General features: G+C 39.9%; 1 protein-coding gene and 1 non-coding gene across 4 annotated transcripts in view; both read left to right on the top strand.

Annotated features, from left to right (window-relative positions):
• Nucleotides 1-14,577, top strand: part of LOC120637291 — a 78,373-nt gene extending 63,796 nt beyond the window's left edge. The window contains exons 6-24 of one of the 3 annotated variants that reach the window (XM_039909066.1): nucleotides 526-747; nucleotides 1,430-1,573; nucleotides 1,738-1,812; nucleotides 1,900-2,259; nucleotides 2,379-2,417; nucleotides 2,585-3,244; nucleotides 4,252-4,375; nucleotides 5,563-5,671; nucleotides 6,217-6,406; nucleotides 6,510-6,739; nucleotides 7,055-7,246; nucleotides 7,731-7,878; nucleotides 8,303-8,522; nucleotides 8,939-9,168; nucleotides 9,646-9,800; nucleotides 10,366-10,916; nucleotides 12,019-12,188; nucleotides 14,104-14,129; nucleotides 14,509-14,577. In XM_039909066.1, coding sequence (XP_039765000.1) covers nucleotides 526-747; nucleotides 1,430-1,573; nucleotides 1,738-1,812; nucleotides 1,900-2,259; nucleotides 2,379-2,417; nucleotides 2,585-3,244; nucleotides 4,252-4,375; nucleotides 5,563-5,671; nucleotides 6,217-6,406; nucleotides 6,510-6,739; nucleotides 7,055-7,246; nucleotides 7,731-7,878; nucleotides 8,303-8,522; nucleotides 8,939-9,168; nucleotides 9,646-9,800; nucleotides 10,366-10,916; nucleotides 12,019-12,188; nucleotides 14,104-14,129; nucleotides 14,509-14,538 — 3,875 coding nt within the window. In that variant the 3' untranslated portion in view covers nucleotides 14,539-14,577. The remainder of the gene's footprint in view (nucleotides 1-525; nucleotides 748-1,429; nucleotides 1,574-1,737; nucleotides 1,813-1,899; nucleotides 2,260-2,378; nucleotides 2,418-2,584; nucleotides 3,245-4,251; nucleotides 4,376-5,562; nucleotides 5,672-6,216; nucleotides 6,407-6,509; nucleotides 6,740-7,054; nucleotides 7,247-7,730; nucleotides 7,879-8,302; nucleotides 8,523-8,938; nucleotides 9,169-9,645; nucleotides 9,801-10,365; nucleotides 10,917-12,018; nucleotides 12,189-14,103; nucleotides 14,130-14,508) is intronic. The other 2 variants (XM_039909083.1, XM_039909075.1) reach the window with 2 other exon arrangements.
• Nucleotides 11,663-11,735, top strand: Trnar-ucg. The gene has a single exon. It is a non-coding gene; the product is annotated as a tRNA-Arg (tRNA).
• Nucleotides 14,578-15,044: the final 467 nt, after the last annotated feature.

Raw genomic sequence — 15,044 nt, 5'->3', positions numbered from 1 at the left:
CAATACTGCAACCGATTGACGACCACTGCTGGATATAAGTATTTTGTAGGTGGTCTGCCAACGCTGCGTTTACCGGGATCGCCATGCCGCATGTTCTCCGAGCTATATGCTCCGCCGATTGCCATTACAGTTTTCGCGACTCGCTGAGCTATATCGGTAACTCTAGTCCTTCTACGGATCTCCTATTTGATCACGTTGGGATAGGTACTCCTAGTATAGTTCTCTCCATCTGGGGACTCTTAGCCTTCTTATGAGGCCCATAGTAAGCGACCACCTGCACCGTTCGCAGTCCTAATTCGGAGAAATGAAATCATGGATACCATCGGCTGGCATGCCCGACTTCACGACGGATATTTTTCAGTTATCTACGGACAAACGTCCTCCATTCTGCCCTCCCGGTATTACACTGAGTAATGCTTCAGAAAGTCAGCTGTTTTACTTCAGACTGGGCCAAAGCCCTGGCACAGGGCACTGGCTAGCACCGCTTCTACTTGTATCCAATAACGACGGGGATGCATGTTGCAGGCAAGAAGTTCCACGAGACGTGCTCCGGGCGCGGCTTCCACATCCTGGGCCGCTGCAAGTGCCACAAGATGCACAGCGGGCCGCGCTGCCAGTTCGCGGACGAGTGCGGCGAGGACAACGACTGCGGCCTGCGCGGCAAGTGCCTGGACACCGACGCCACCGAGGCGCCCGGCCGCCAGTGCTACTGCGCGCTCGGCTTCTACGGCCGCGGCTGCAACAAGAGTGAGTGCTGCGACAATATCCGCCAGGCCGGCTACAAAGGGGTGGATACTCCAGTAGATTTCAGTATTTAAGATAGCTAAAAACTGTTCATTGAGAAATAACTGTACAAAGAACTAATTTAAAAAAATATGCGGTGAACAACAAAACCAATTCAGACTCGTTTAATTCCGTTTGTTAACAATGTTGATTATGGTAGAATCGATGTAATGTATATAACCTTGGATATATGAAGACGCTCACAACCAATTAAGCCGGTTTCTCTGTAATTTGTTTCCCAGTTTCTTTGTCGTTTAAGGTATCGTTTTTGTCCACTACTCATTAGCCCCTGAGTGCAGTCTCATCTGGTGGTAAGTGATGATGCAGTCTAAGATGGTAGCGGGCTAACCTGTTAGGAAGTATAGTTAGTCGGTAAGGTGGTAACTAGCCGGGGACAAAGCCTCCCACCAGAAGAGATCAGAGAAAATTTAGAAATTATAAATCCCCAAATTGGCCCTGCCGGGAATCGAACCCGGGACCTCATACTTAAATTCACAGCGCTCACCGTTGCACCAATGAGATTGTCAAGAACGAATCGTCGTTAGAAGAACATGAGCGGTATTTAAAATTAACCTACTAAATGTTTTCGCGAGTAATATCAGATATCCCTATACCCAGGTTTGAATATACCATGTCGAATTTCCAGAAGCGCCGTGGAAAGACAAGAATATTAACTTAGAAATATACAGCAAGAAGCAGTTGTCCAAAGAGTTTGCATTGTACTGGCGCATGCTGAAGGAGGAAGCGGAAGTCGAGGTCATTATGATGGTCAACGGGACTTCTTACGCTGGTGAGAGCGACATCTCAGTAGACACTTTCGATTTGAAACTAAGCTTTAGTTAACATTGCTATGAACAAATATTAAAACTTAGCTAAATTAATGTGTATGGAATTAACTCCATCCTTTACACGCTGCACAAAATGCATCTATTTAATAAATAATTTAATTTCCAGCTCTGGGTTGGCGACCTAAAGGATTGAAGAAGGAATGTAAAAACTTTCCAGTTTTAGGCCCACCTATAAATACGCGTAAGTATAATCTTTGTTTTCTACCAATATATTAAAAGTTATACTAAAATTCAACTAGATTTACAAATGCTAAAAACCTATTTCTAGCGAATACCCCAGCCCCGGAACCGTTACCCGAACCTGAACCGAAATCTGAGCCAGAACCGGCTCCAGAACCTAAAGCTGAACCAGAACCAACTCCAGAACCCAAAGCTGAACCACAGCCTACTCCGGAACCAAAAGCAGAGCCGGAGCCTACTCCAGAACCAAAAGCTGAACCAGAACCAACAGCTGAACCAAAACCAGAACCAGAATCTTCGAAACCACCTAATGTTAATAATATGACTGAAAATGATAACAGAAACAAGAGAGTAGCGATGCATACTTTAGATGGATTTGATTTCAAAAATCTTGGGAATGATGTTACAGTTAAAACCAGTGTTTCTTATAAAGTTTCGAGTTCTAAAGGTAAGGGGAAACATATTTTTATAAAAGTAAGAAAATTGTCTATAACGAAAGTTGCATGATACCTTAAGACTTTTATTGACTATTTACCACTAATTTGAATTATATGTTATTTTTTAAAGGACGAAAGAAACGCGACACAGCGGACAGTGACAAACCGAGTAAGCCTTCTTCAGAATATAACACATAAAACACAATTTCGTTAACACTAGTGCTAAAACAAACACAAAGCTGTCAGCTACACACATGCACAAAAAGATATAACGTTCAGACTAACTTTGTAAAAACACCAGTTGTATAGAAAAATGCATGGTTGTTATTTTTGCAGATGTGGAAACATCGACTATTTTAAAAACTGACTACGACATCCCCTCCCCCGAGCCCGAAACTACCCCAGAACCAGAACCAAGTGTTGAACCAAAGTTAGAACCAAAGCCTAAGCATAAGTCCTTTAAACCAAAGCCCAAACAATTGACTGATTTAAAAGATAGTCCCAAATTTAAGCCCACAAGTCCTCCAGAATCTATATCCGAACCCGAACCTAATTCCGAACCAGAACCAGTATCAGAACCTAGTCCAGAACCTGAACCAACTTCTGAACCAGAACCCACTCCGGAACCAAAAGCGGAACCAGAACCAAGCGCAGAACCGGAACCTAATCCTGAACCTAAATCGGAACCTGAATCATCTTCAGAACCTACGCCTGAACCTAAGTCCTCACCTGTTCCAAAATCAGAACCCGTACCAAGTTCAGAACCAAATCCAAAAGCTAAACCAGAACCCAGTCCCGAACCTAAATCTGAGCCTGAGCCTACTTCCGAACCAAAGTCGGAGCCTGAACCCGAACCCGAACCCAAACCTGAACCAACGTCTGAACCAGAACCATCTCCAGAACCAACTTCTGAACCCGAACCAACTCCTGAACCTGAATCCAATGCAGAAGCGGATTATGAGAATCTGCTAGTGAAGGGACTATCCGAAGAAACAGGTAACGCACCCGCTTTGCGAATAACATACTGTGCAATACCAACTATTTGAATGAACGTTTTACTGTCTTTTGAATTTTTAATATCTCCGGTATTGCCCTTTATGTTATTTTGTTGCATTTTAAATATATTTTGAATATTATTAATATGTAATAATTGCACGTTTTTCATATAAATAATCTTTTTGATGGTGCTTTTGAATATACTGATTTAAAAAAAATGGTATTCAAAATTGTAACTTTTCAAATCTTATGACATTATTGGCTTTACATTTATGTTTTCTATCGTATTTTGTAATGCAAATTAAAGCTTCACAATTTTTTCTTTATGTTATATCTAGAAAATTAGATTAATTTCATTTACTTTTTAATAATTTATTAAACTTTTTTCTATCCTTACGCTATTTATGATATACCTAACTTGCAATCTATGTTACTTTACGCTTGATAATATCTGTTTTGCTTTCATGCTTCTGCAGGGATTTCGACTGAGATTTTTTCTTATCCTTCCTTCTTCCCACTATTTCTCCTGTTACTCACTTTTCTCTGTCTTCTTAGTTTTTCTTATAATTTTCATTTCATTGACTGACTTTCACAAAATCTAACTTGTTCATTTGTTACATGTATATAGTTGTCTAATGTATTCAAAACTTTCACTGTCAACATTAATAAAACAATAACTAAACACCCAATGCAAACATTACCTTAGAAGGGTTAACATACCTACAGCGGAATAACTATGCCTTCCATTTTCTCGCCGTATTTCTATGATATAAGACGAGTAAAAGTGTATAGACATAATTATCTCGAGACGTCTTAAGCCTACGGCTTTGGGTGTCTAGGCGACTAAAGTTTTACTGGATTGCGCACTGTCAATTCAGTTACTGGACTTGACTGTTAAATTCAGTAAAATGAACTGGAATCAAAAAGCTGTTTAAAGTAAACATATCATCAGATCATTTTATCGGTACTAATTTAAATGAGATGTTTCTATAGTCTTGACATTACAGGCTATTTCCCCTCACACGAATACGCTCCTAAGTTCGACTTCAATCCTATGGACTGCACCGACATAGTGATCGGGACCGCTAAAGGGAACTACCATCGAGTGCTTGACTACTATACGAGAGACAGGTAATAAAATAATGGTATTATGCTAAAATGATATAACAAATTAACATCAAAACAATTTCATTGTGTAGACGTAAGTTGAGGTTCTTGACCTGTATATTATCAAATAGTATCAAGTGCATCAACAGTTATTTATGTTGGATATGCAAAAATAATTTGAAGACTGTGCGGAGAAGGCAACGGCGGATCCAAGGGGGGGGGGGGGGGGTCATGGGGGTCATGACCCCCCCCTGAGCTTGTTGAACCCTTCATTCTTGCGGAGTTTTGCGTCATACCCCTCGACATACCTCTAGCTGTTATGGCAAATCATTCACCACGGTTATGGAATATAAATGGGCTGCCTCATTCCGTGAGTGATAATTCTTCTCTGGATGTCTTCAAGAGAAGATGGCATTATGTACGTGTATATGTACAAGTTATTTAGGTTAAGTTTTGCAAGTGTAAAATAAAGAATACAATTTTTTAAGTACAGTACTTAGGTACATTAATAAAATACCTACTTTTTACTTCTATCTATTGGCATCAAAATTAAATTATAAGTTCTCGACTTGACCACGACTATGTGACCCCCTCCTGGCGCCAAAGCTGGATCCGCCCTTGGGAGAAGGATTGTTCAATTTAATCTACCATCTTTATATATTTGACGGCCGACTGGCGCAGTGGATAGTGACCCTGCTTTCCGAGTCCGAGGCAGTGGGTTCGATTCCGACAACTGGAAAATATTTGTGTGATGAACATGAATGTTTTTCAGTGTATGGGTGTTATGTATATATGATAAGTATTTATGTATATTATTCATAAAAATATTCATCAGTCATCTTAATACCCTTAACACAAGCTACTTACCTTGGGGTTAGATGGTTATGCGTGTATTGTCATAATATATTTATTCATTTATCGTATCATATTAACGTGAATTGTTTTTTTATAAGAGAACAAACATATTTCTAACATTCAACCTGGTGGTATGCCGCGTGATTTATTAAGTCGAAACTCTTATCCAGAAACGTTTTATCGTGCATATCGAGCAGTGAAATAAATTCAAAAACTACACTGAGATTTCAAACCAATTCGTGAACCGCAGAATAAATTTTCTGAATTTCGTTCAATGGCCTAGAAATAATTTCTGAACTACTGTAAAACCAATTTATCTTAAACATTGAAGATGCTCAATGATTTATATATCGCAGGTCTACTCCACGCGTGGATACGTTCTGGGGCGGACACGACGACATCACAGCCGCTTCCGGCTTCGAGGACAACGGAGTCACCACCATTATGTTTAGGAGGAAGATCAAGGTTAGTTTCAGTTTAGGACTAAATGTTTCAAATATTTGTCTATAATACTCTAATTATTTTTTAAACAAAAAAGCTTCGGGGCCCTTTTTATCAGTAGGTGGTTTAGTTGTCTCTAACATGAGAGTTTATGCAACTATAGTTTCATTATTGCTAACTATAAACTCATGCTAGTAGGTCAAACCATAAGATCTTGTTAACACTTACAATATCCGTTAATTCGTTGCATAGTTTGCTACTTCAAGAGTGTGAGGCGTAGTGAAATTCTTCTCTGCATTCTACTGTTCATACACATTTATCCCATATAGTTTGACGAGTTAAAGCACATTCGGTGAGTGGATAAAAAATTGCAGTAAATTATTTACGGCTCTGAATTCTAGTCCTTTTGAGTTTAGGCAAGGGTAGGCTACTTTTCTTTACTTTTTATGGTTTGGTTTTCGGACGTTTTTTCGCTTTTATGGATTATCATTGAAAAACCAAAGCGTGGATGTAGCAAAGGGTACCGTTTCGTTTTCTTTCTTTTCAATTACCAGTTTGATTTCTTGCAGGCCAAAGAACCAACGGACCACTCGTTCGTGGACGACCTAATGCACGTGATATGGGCGCGGGGCCAGGAGTACAACCACTACGTGCACTCGCCGCCGGCGGGCGTCAGCAAGGGAGACTTCTATCGGCCCGACGAGATCAAGTACCACGGCCACGGCTCGCAGCGGGGCGTCGCTTCCATTAACTTCTTTGGTACGAATGTTGTGTCTTTTAACCGTTTGGCGATGCTTCAATACAGGAATTAATTATTTGATCGTTTCTATTCTGAAAAATGCTTATAAAACTATATTTACAGAAGAGAAAAAGGTGTCGTCATTCGGAGGCATCCAGTCCCTCGACGACGGCAAGTGCGGCGCGCAGTGGAAGCTGCCCCGCGACTGCGACGTGCGCAACAACTCGTGCGACTTCGCGGCCTCGTGGGAGTACCTGGGCCTGCTGCGCGGCAAGGACTCCGTGCGGTTCACGCTGCGCGCCAAGCTGGCCAAGGCCTGGACCGGCATCGGGTTCAGCAACGACAAGAAGATGGTGAGTGCTGTCTGTTATTTCAAATTTCATTTCAAGCGAACGAAACAAGAAACCCAATACGAACACCAGGGTCGCATCATTGTTTGCTGTTTTTGGCCATTATTTTCTAATATCATACGTCTCTAAGATGTTTTTGTTTCTATTTCCGCCAGTCATAAACTAACTTTCCTCGTTTCTCAGATGATTTTTTCTTTCTGTCTTTGGCTTGCTTTATGGAAATTGTCTACAAGATGATGATTTCTATCAACTGTTGGTATTGTCGAATTGTCAACAGACACAAATGAACTTTAAAATAATTGTCGTTTGTTTCGCCAGTCGCAAACCGACGCGGTGATCGGCTGGATCGACCCGCGCTCTAACCGGCCCTTCCTCATGGACACGTGGGTGAGCGGCTACGCGGCGCCGCGCCTCGACCCGCGCCAGGACCTCAGCGGCATCAAGGGCTCCGTGGAGGACGGCGTCACCGTGCTCAGCTTCGTGCGCAAGCGGGACACCGGCGACCAGAAGGTGAGCTCTCGTCGCATTCGTACCCGATGCCTCTAACAAATACTATTCCTGTATTCCTTTACAATCGCAGTTTTTGGTCATTACTCTCTTGAACTATCTAGAGCATACACCCAAAATTACCCATATACGAGTAAAATGATTTAATTAATAACCAAGGCCTGGTTGGGTTGGGATAGATGACCGACTGTGGTCTTCACCTTCATTTCGAGCCTAACCCTATAATAATCGAATACTGGATGCGGATTGCATTGGAGCATCGTTGTGTAAGACCTACATCCTTCTGCTTCGACAGAGGAAGTCTGTGCCTGTCAGTGGGACATGCATTTTGCCAATATAATTTATAGCATCTGTATATAATGAAAGGCAAAATTAGAGAAATAGGGTGGCTAACTTACGCATTTACCTCTCTACCATCTTAATTCTCATGGAGAAGTGGGAATTACAGTTGTCAGTTAATACTTAACGATGTATCGGCTCGCCGCAGGACCTGGCATTCACGGACAACCAGTGCCTGTACATGATGTTCGTGACGCGCGGCGGCGGGTTCGACGCCGTCAACAAGCGCACCAGCAAGCACGTGGACGTGCCCTACGTCACGGACGAGCGCGTGTGCATCCGTCCCTGCGGCCCTGGTGAGTGGTGGTTGTGAGCACAGCACAGTGCCAGTTTCTTTCGCAAGTAACTTCTTTATAAATCAACAAATCCACTCCTCGAAGTATTCCTGTATGTGAACTCATATATCAAGATATGGAAACATTCATCGGGCTCCGCGAATAGACTTCAAAAACACAGTTATTAAGAAATATATCGAAGCCCGAAAGCATAGGTTCCATGATCATATAAATATCACGGCAATCTAGCTCCTATAGTTAGAATACCTGTGTAAATAATATACACCTGTACCTGTACCGGTAAAAATTTGTTTATTTGTTCACGTAATTGTAATGCAGTAGTTTAGAAAAGTATTTACTATATACTATATTACTTTTAATTAATGTCCGAACCTTTTCAATGGGATATGTAAATCTTTTATCTCGTTTTTAATGCTTTAAATAGAACTGACCGAAGAAGAAGAAGAGCAGAGCACTGAAGCAGCCCCCGGGTCCCGCAGTTACTCCATACTGGTCCGGATGACAGGTCTGGCAGACAGTTTCCGCCCGCCGGCTGCCGGCAGCTCAGATTTTGAGGACTTGGCGAAGAAGGTTGCGGACAACCTTGCGGCAGAGCTCAGCAGGACGAAGGGGTACCAGAGCCTCACTGTCAACGGGTTCATGCAGTAAGTTAAACCATTGAGTATCAGTTATGGCCTTCAGGAGACTAAATATAATAATTAGCAAGCATAAATTGCATTGGCCAGGACATGCTTGTCGTAAAATGATGGCCCTCGAAAAGTCCTACAGAGGATATCGTGGACAAGTTAGCGTTAGTGTGGGATGTCACTCACGAATGAGTTCTAAGACTGTGTGTTGTGGTACTGATTGAGAAATGGTCGTTCAGCCATGTACTTAGGCTAAATGACGATGATTATTACGAGGGAGTGACGTATTTATTGACGCTTGTACAACAGAACATTTGTGGTGAAGATATTTCAATAAAAATATTTTTAGCTCTTTAATCGTGAATCCTGCTTCCATTATCGTCATTTATTTGAAATACGGGCATAAGATCTACTGTTCTTTTTCATTATTTCAGAAACGAAACGAAAGCCATAATCGCAGAATTGACTCTAAAGTCCATCGACACGAATTCTATCGAGAATACGGCGCGCTCGCTCGAGGGCGACCTCTTGATTGAACCCAAAGAGAAGGAAGAAGACAGCGATATGTTGAAGTGGGAACGAGCTATAAGAGACACCCTTGCGGTGGGCAAAGTGGGAAATCTGAATATTGATCCGGAGTTTTTAGTGTTCCAACCGATAGCCCGTAAGTATTATAAGTTTATTTTGTTTTTTTAAAGCAATGATGGGTAAGTATAAGTTTTGATTACGGATCAAGAGTTCCGGGGATAGATTCTCGATTAGGTTCTAAACCCCTCTAAATTCCTCCGCAGAAGTAACTGATTTCTGAGGTTATTTTAGACCTGCCAATGCATAAGTTTAAACAATGTATTATAAAAACATTTAATACATCGTGTTTGCTATACGATTGATGAATTTCTTAACGAAAAAGCTGTTTCGAAGCAGGCCCCGCTCTCATCTTCCAGAATATAGAAAATGTATATATATATATTTTTTATTTAATTGTAAATAAATAACAATAAGTAATCTGCTAAGTTTCTAGCTGGCTCTTCTCGGTGAAATCTACCTTCCGAACCGGTGAGGGAGTCACTACAAACAGACTGACTTGACGTTTAAAAAGTGCTTATAAAGTGGCTCTAATTTTTGGAAATGTGATCCCCAGTGAGCGCGGTGCAGCCGCCGGAGCCGGCCGCCAGCCCGCCGCTGTTCGGCTCGGCCGCGCGCCTGTGGCTCGTGGTGGGCTGCCTGGCCGCGCTCGTGGCGCTGGCGCTGCTGCAGGCCGCCTGCACGCTGGCGCGCGCCGCGCCGCGCCCCAAGGTGCCCACACACGCCCCGCGTTACCAACTAGATGCCAGTGCCATATACATAGCTTCCCAGGAGTTATTGCGAGACTCCGACGCCCCATCCCATTAGTAGTAAAGGCGTCCACTTCTACTAACACAAACACAAACAAAATGTCGACCTCGTTCGGAGACCCTGACGATCAAATAACTACCGATATGTATCACAGTTAGGTCCCACACGCGAAACGCCTGCACAATGTTTTTGCCGGCTTAGGCGATTTTTGACGTCTCCCGGACGTGGGCTCTTACCATAGTTACGGGAGCGTTTGGACTAAGCCATTAATCCAAAAGCCCGGCTTAGTCCGAATATACCCACCCGCAGTGATGCTGAAGTAACCAATAAGTTTCCCAGCTTTAAACGAAACTATACAACACAACTTTGTACATTACAGTAGTACATTATGCAATAAGTTTGCTACATTGAAATTAACAGTCGAGACGGTATTAATTGCGTTAGCTGTAAGCATATCAAATGAACTTATTACATTGACACCGGGTCACCGTTGTACGATGAAAAAAAAATATAATATTAATTTTAGGACCAACTGATCCCCAACACCGCGTGGAAAGACTACACGGCCGCGAACACCAACTACGCGTTCGAGCCCTTCGAGAACGACGACAAGTACAACAGCACCTCCACCCGCTCTCCCCCGCGCCCCACCTCGCCGCCCCCGCCGCGCCCCACCAGCGCACACAAGATGACGCCCAAGCCGCACAAAAACGGACACGGCATGCCCGGTAACGGCCATGGCATGCCCAGTAACGGGCACGGCATGCCCAGTAACGGCCACATGACAAACAACAGGAGTCGTAACATGGCCATGAACGGCAGAGACGTACGCGACGGCCGCGAGATGCCGCTAAGTCCTCGCGAAATGGCAATGAATCCCAGAGAAATGGCCATGAATCCTCGCGAAATGGCCATGAGTCCCCGGGAAATGGCCATGAACGGTCACACGATGGCTAACAATGGCTATCCGACGAGCGGGCGAAGCAAAACACCGAACGGATCGAAAAAGTTCTCTAATAGTACGCCGCAGTATTATCATGAGACGAGGTCGTTGCAGAGGCCGAGGTCGCATTACGGGTAAGTTACCTATACAGATTATAAGGAACTTGAGGGCGAAGTGGTTAGTAATGTGGTTTATTAGAGGAGATTCTGTGTTCGATCCACGGCACGGGCAACTTCATCAATATATAATCATTTCCGGGCAGGGGTCACTCCTCTCAGAATGAGAAAGGCTGACCACGCTGGTCTATGTCATGTCTCCGTACGATGTTTTCCTTCACCGTTAAAGCACAGACAAAGACCTGCCGCTAAGAGGTTGAGCGTTCCGTTACGGTTTGAGTTTAATATAACTGCTGTAATATAAATAAGACTGATTGCAGAGGATAGCTAGCTTGTAGTAGAATAAGAAATATAAAGTTCTAATCACGATTACCTTACTTACTTGAATGCGTAAAAATGACTGGTTTTCTGTAAGCAATAAATTAAAATTTAACTGTTAACAATAAATAAAAGTTAAAAAAAGTTACCAGAATTTTACCACGCCAAATCTTATAACCAAATTCAAAACACAAATTGATTAAAATGAAACAAAAACTTTTTTATAATTAATATTGGCTAGGTATTAAAAGACGATATATTTTTCAATAGTTCATAAAACATTGGTATATACAGTATTTAATAACATAATAAAGTAGCGACTCATATTCTTCAATGAAGCGCATCCCATTGTTATAACTAGGTTGAAGGGTGTAGAATCAGGGGGTGGGTGAATCAATAAAGCTGCAAGCAGCAAGCTACGGTGTGTTTCGCAATGTATAGCAAGAGACCGTGTGGCCTAATGGATAAGGCGTCGGACTTCGGATCCGAAGATTGCAGGTTCGAGTCCTGTCACGGTCGAATTAACTTTTCTTTTTTGATTAGATATTTGTTTGAGCATTTTTATAGAATCCTTGGCTATGGTTTAAAATATAATATAAGTACAATTATTTATATTTTCTCATTTTTATACCGAATCAGAAGCATTTCGAATATCAGGCCAGATATGGTATAAACTTGTCTATCTTATACCACAATTTATTTTGTATTTAGCAGCTTAGCGATATTTTCAAGAGAGACAAGTTGACAAATTATTTGTATACTTTACTGTTGGTTATTTATTTATCCTCTTGTCTCGCTGTAGGTACAACGGCGGCGCTGGCGGGGGAGGTGTAGGTGGTGCGGGAGGTATGGGAGGCGCGGGCGGCGCGGGAGGCATGGGAGGCGCGGGAGGTGCGGGTAACTCGCGCTCGTTGCCGCGCGGGGAGGCTCAGCCTGACTTCTACTTCATGCCGTCGCAGCGAAAGCACGAAGGTGAGCGCGTCGCCGTGTACGTGCACAACCCGCCCGACTTGCACTGACACGTCACATGCACACACACCCACACACCCACCCACACACACACAAACACGCATTGAGCCATAATACAGCTGTCTTAGCGTAATGATAGATGTGCTGTTTAAATTAACATAAAATTATGTGACTTTTTTTCTCTCCGCTGCGCTTGGTTCGCTGGCAAATATATTTTTTTTGCGTTATTGTTGTTATAATAATTAAGTTGTGTTTGGTGTACAAAAAAGTAAATTCAATTCTAATTTAATATAATATTAATTTAACATCATATTCAATTTCAAAAATATTAAAAAAAACTTAAAATAGTGAAATTTTATTTATTTCGGTTACGCTAAATCGGCAGTAATGCCTAAACATGTTTTACTAGGATCTACTGAACTGATTTAAAAAACTATGTTATAAAAAGCTACACCGCAAAATATTAATCTGTAGCGAAATCAAACTATCCTTTATTAATAAAGGATTTATAACGTAGAATATTTTCACTCTCTCACTCTTATAACTCTTTCTCTCTCACAAACGCACAAGCCACATGCAATTTATTATTTTTAATAATTCGTAGTTTGATGTAGTTAGTTATTGTTGTTATTGATTGTAGTACAAATTAGATATTAGATACTTAGATTACTTACTCAAGGCACGGTTAATCTATTTTAACGTGGCAAGACTTGTAAAGTCGATACATGGAATGGACATATTTCACATATATTATTTTTTTATATTATTTTGGTACATTATTTTTTCTACCTGGTTTTATTATGTAAACAATCTTTACATTACTATTTAGCATAAAGTATGTTTTAAAAATAGAAGAAAATATGTTGAAATAAATAAATACAAACGATAACATATAAAATAAAAAGAGATATTCTTTATGAATATAAGCTTTAATTATTTTTTAATGTTTCCCAAACGATTTTTAGACTAATTAGTGAGAATGTTTACATAATAAGACATGTAAGAAAAAATGGATTGTACGTAAAGTTAGGATTTTATTTCACACAAGTGAGGAAATATAAACGTCTGCACTGTTACTATCTCGTTGATATCCCATCCATAATTACGAAGCGCTATTTTGCTCTCTCGGCTAACTGCTATCTGATGATAATGATCTTTTCATAAAAGAAATATGTAGATAATATATACAGTTAACATGTCTCTTTGCCACGAAGGATATATCTTACAAAGACCTTTTAGCATTGACTGTAGCTTTAGTATTTGCAAGTTATCTTCGGGGTACTACCGTAGGCTTATTTCGGCCGCCAAGTAGCATTGCTGTCTTCCGGTTTGGTCAAGGGTATGGTTATTCCTTGCGTGCCCTGCGAAGTGTTGTTTTGTAAATAGGCAATGGTTTTTCACCATCATCGGGAGCACACCGCAGTCACCTGCCTGGTCCGTCAATTATAACAAATAAAAAAACTTCACACTAGTTTGTTATAAAAAGTCTATAGATTACATATTAATTAATGTCCATGCATGACCAGAAATACAAGCAAACGGTCTTCGTGAGATAGGTACCTATGCTATAACAATCAGTTTATTAGAAATTGCGATATTTACGTAACCGGGGGTTTTAGGTAAACGCATATTTATTTTATTTTATTGAGCTGAGGTTAAAAGCTTTAAACTGAAACGATACATAAAACTTAAAAGTTAATTCTTTAACTTTCAGTTAATATCTTAAGTTCCACAAAACAAGATACATTTAGTATGTAATTTTATACAATTTTTATAAAATATAAATTTTATAACTATTAAGCTAGTAAGTAGGTACTTAACATAGTAGTTTATTTTTGAATTATTTTATATTATTTAATAATGGTGATATAAATAAATATATTTTTTATACAAGTATGACTTTTATTATGTTTTGCAGTTTTAAGTAGTCAGTTATCGAAAGAGGTAATTATTATTTTACTAAGGATAGGGTGTTGTAACTAATATTAATAAAATTAATTCATATAAAAAAATATTTATGTAAATATTTCATATTATGTATATGTTCCTAATTTATTTTTGATATTTCACTAACTTATAATAACCGAAACAACCTTTTATTTGTTATTTTGTTATTTATTGTTATAATACTCTTCTACGTAATTTTTTCATTGATTCATTGTTTATTTCAATTTAACTGCCTTATTAATATAAGTAAGATGTCCTTTATTTACCATATTATTTTACTCTCCATTGACTATTCTTCACTCTGTCATCTTTGTGAGGTGAAGGATTTATGTGTGTGTGTAATAAATATTTTTATGTTTTTTATTCTCTTTTACAGATTTTTGAACGTGAGTTTGATGACTACTGATAGTTACCGATAGACAACCATACATACACACATTTTTGTTCAAAAAAAGCATACCTACATTTGCTTTTATAGATCATGATTAATAAAAGGAATCAAGACAGAAACCGACTTCCTGAAAAAAAGATACACCAAATGAAAGGCAATAAATTAATATTTTCTATTAGTAAAATGAAAAAGTACCAATACCTTCCTATATACTATATAATAGCGAAAAAAAAACAAAGTACCTAATCAGTAGTAATTTTTATGTTTTACTTAGATATATTTATTTGTTGCTTTTTAGTTGGAAATATATTTGGGATCAGTTGAATCCTTTTTTGAAGTCTGTTTATGACCTGAAATATACAAAAATATTAAGTGACTGAATTTACATTATGCTAGAATGTACTAGTGTTTTAACCGAGAGATAACGATGTGTGTATAAAAAAAATGGATTTCTTAAGTTCTCTTATTTTTATATTATTTTATTCTCTTCACTTTTAATAAATCCAAACCAGTTCTAGTCT

The sequence above is a fragment of the Pararge aegeria genome, chromosome 1 (genome assembly GCF_905163445.1).
Source record: "Pararge aegeria chromosome 1, ilParAegt1.1, whole genome shotgun sequence".
NCBI lineage: Eukaryota > Metazoa > Arthropoda > Insecta > Lepidoptera > Nymphalidae > Pararge > Pararge aegeria.
Note: the sequence above shows the minus strand (reverse complement) of the source record. Positions and strands in the feature narration are given on the sequence as shown.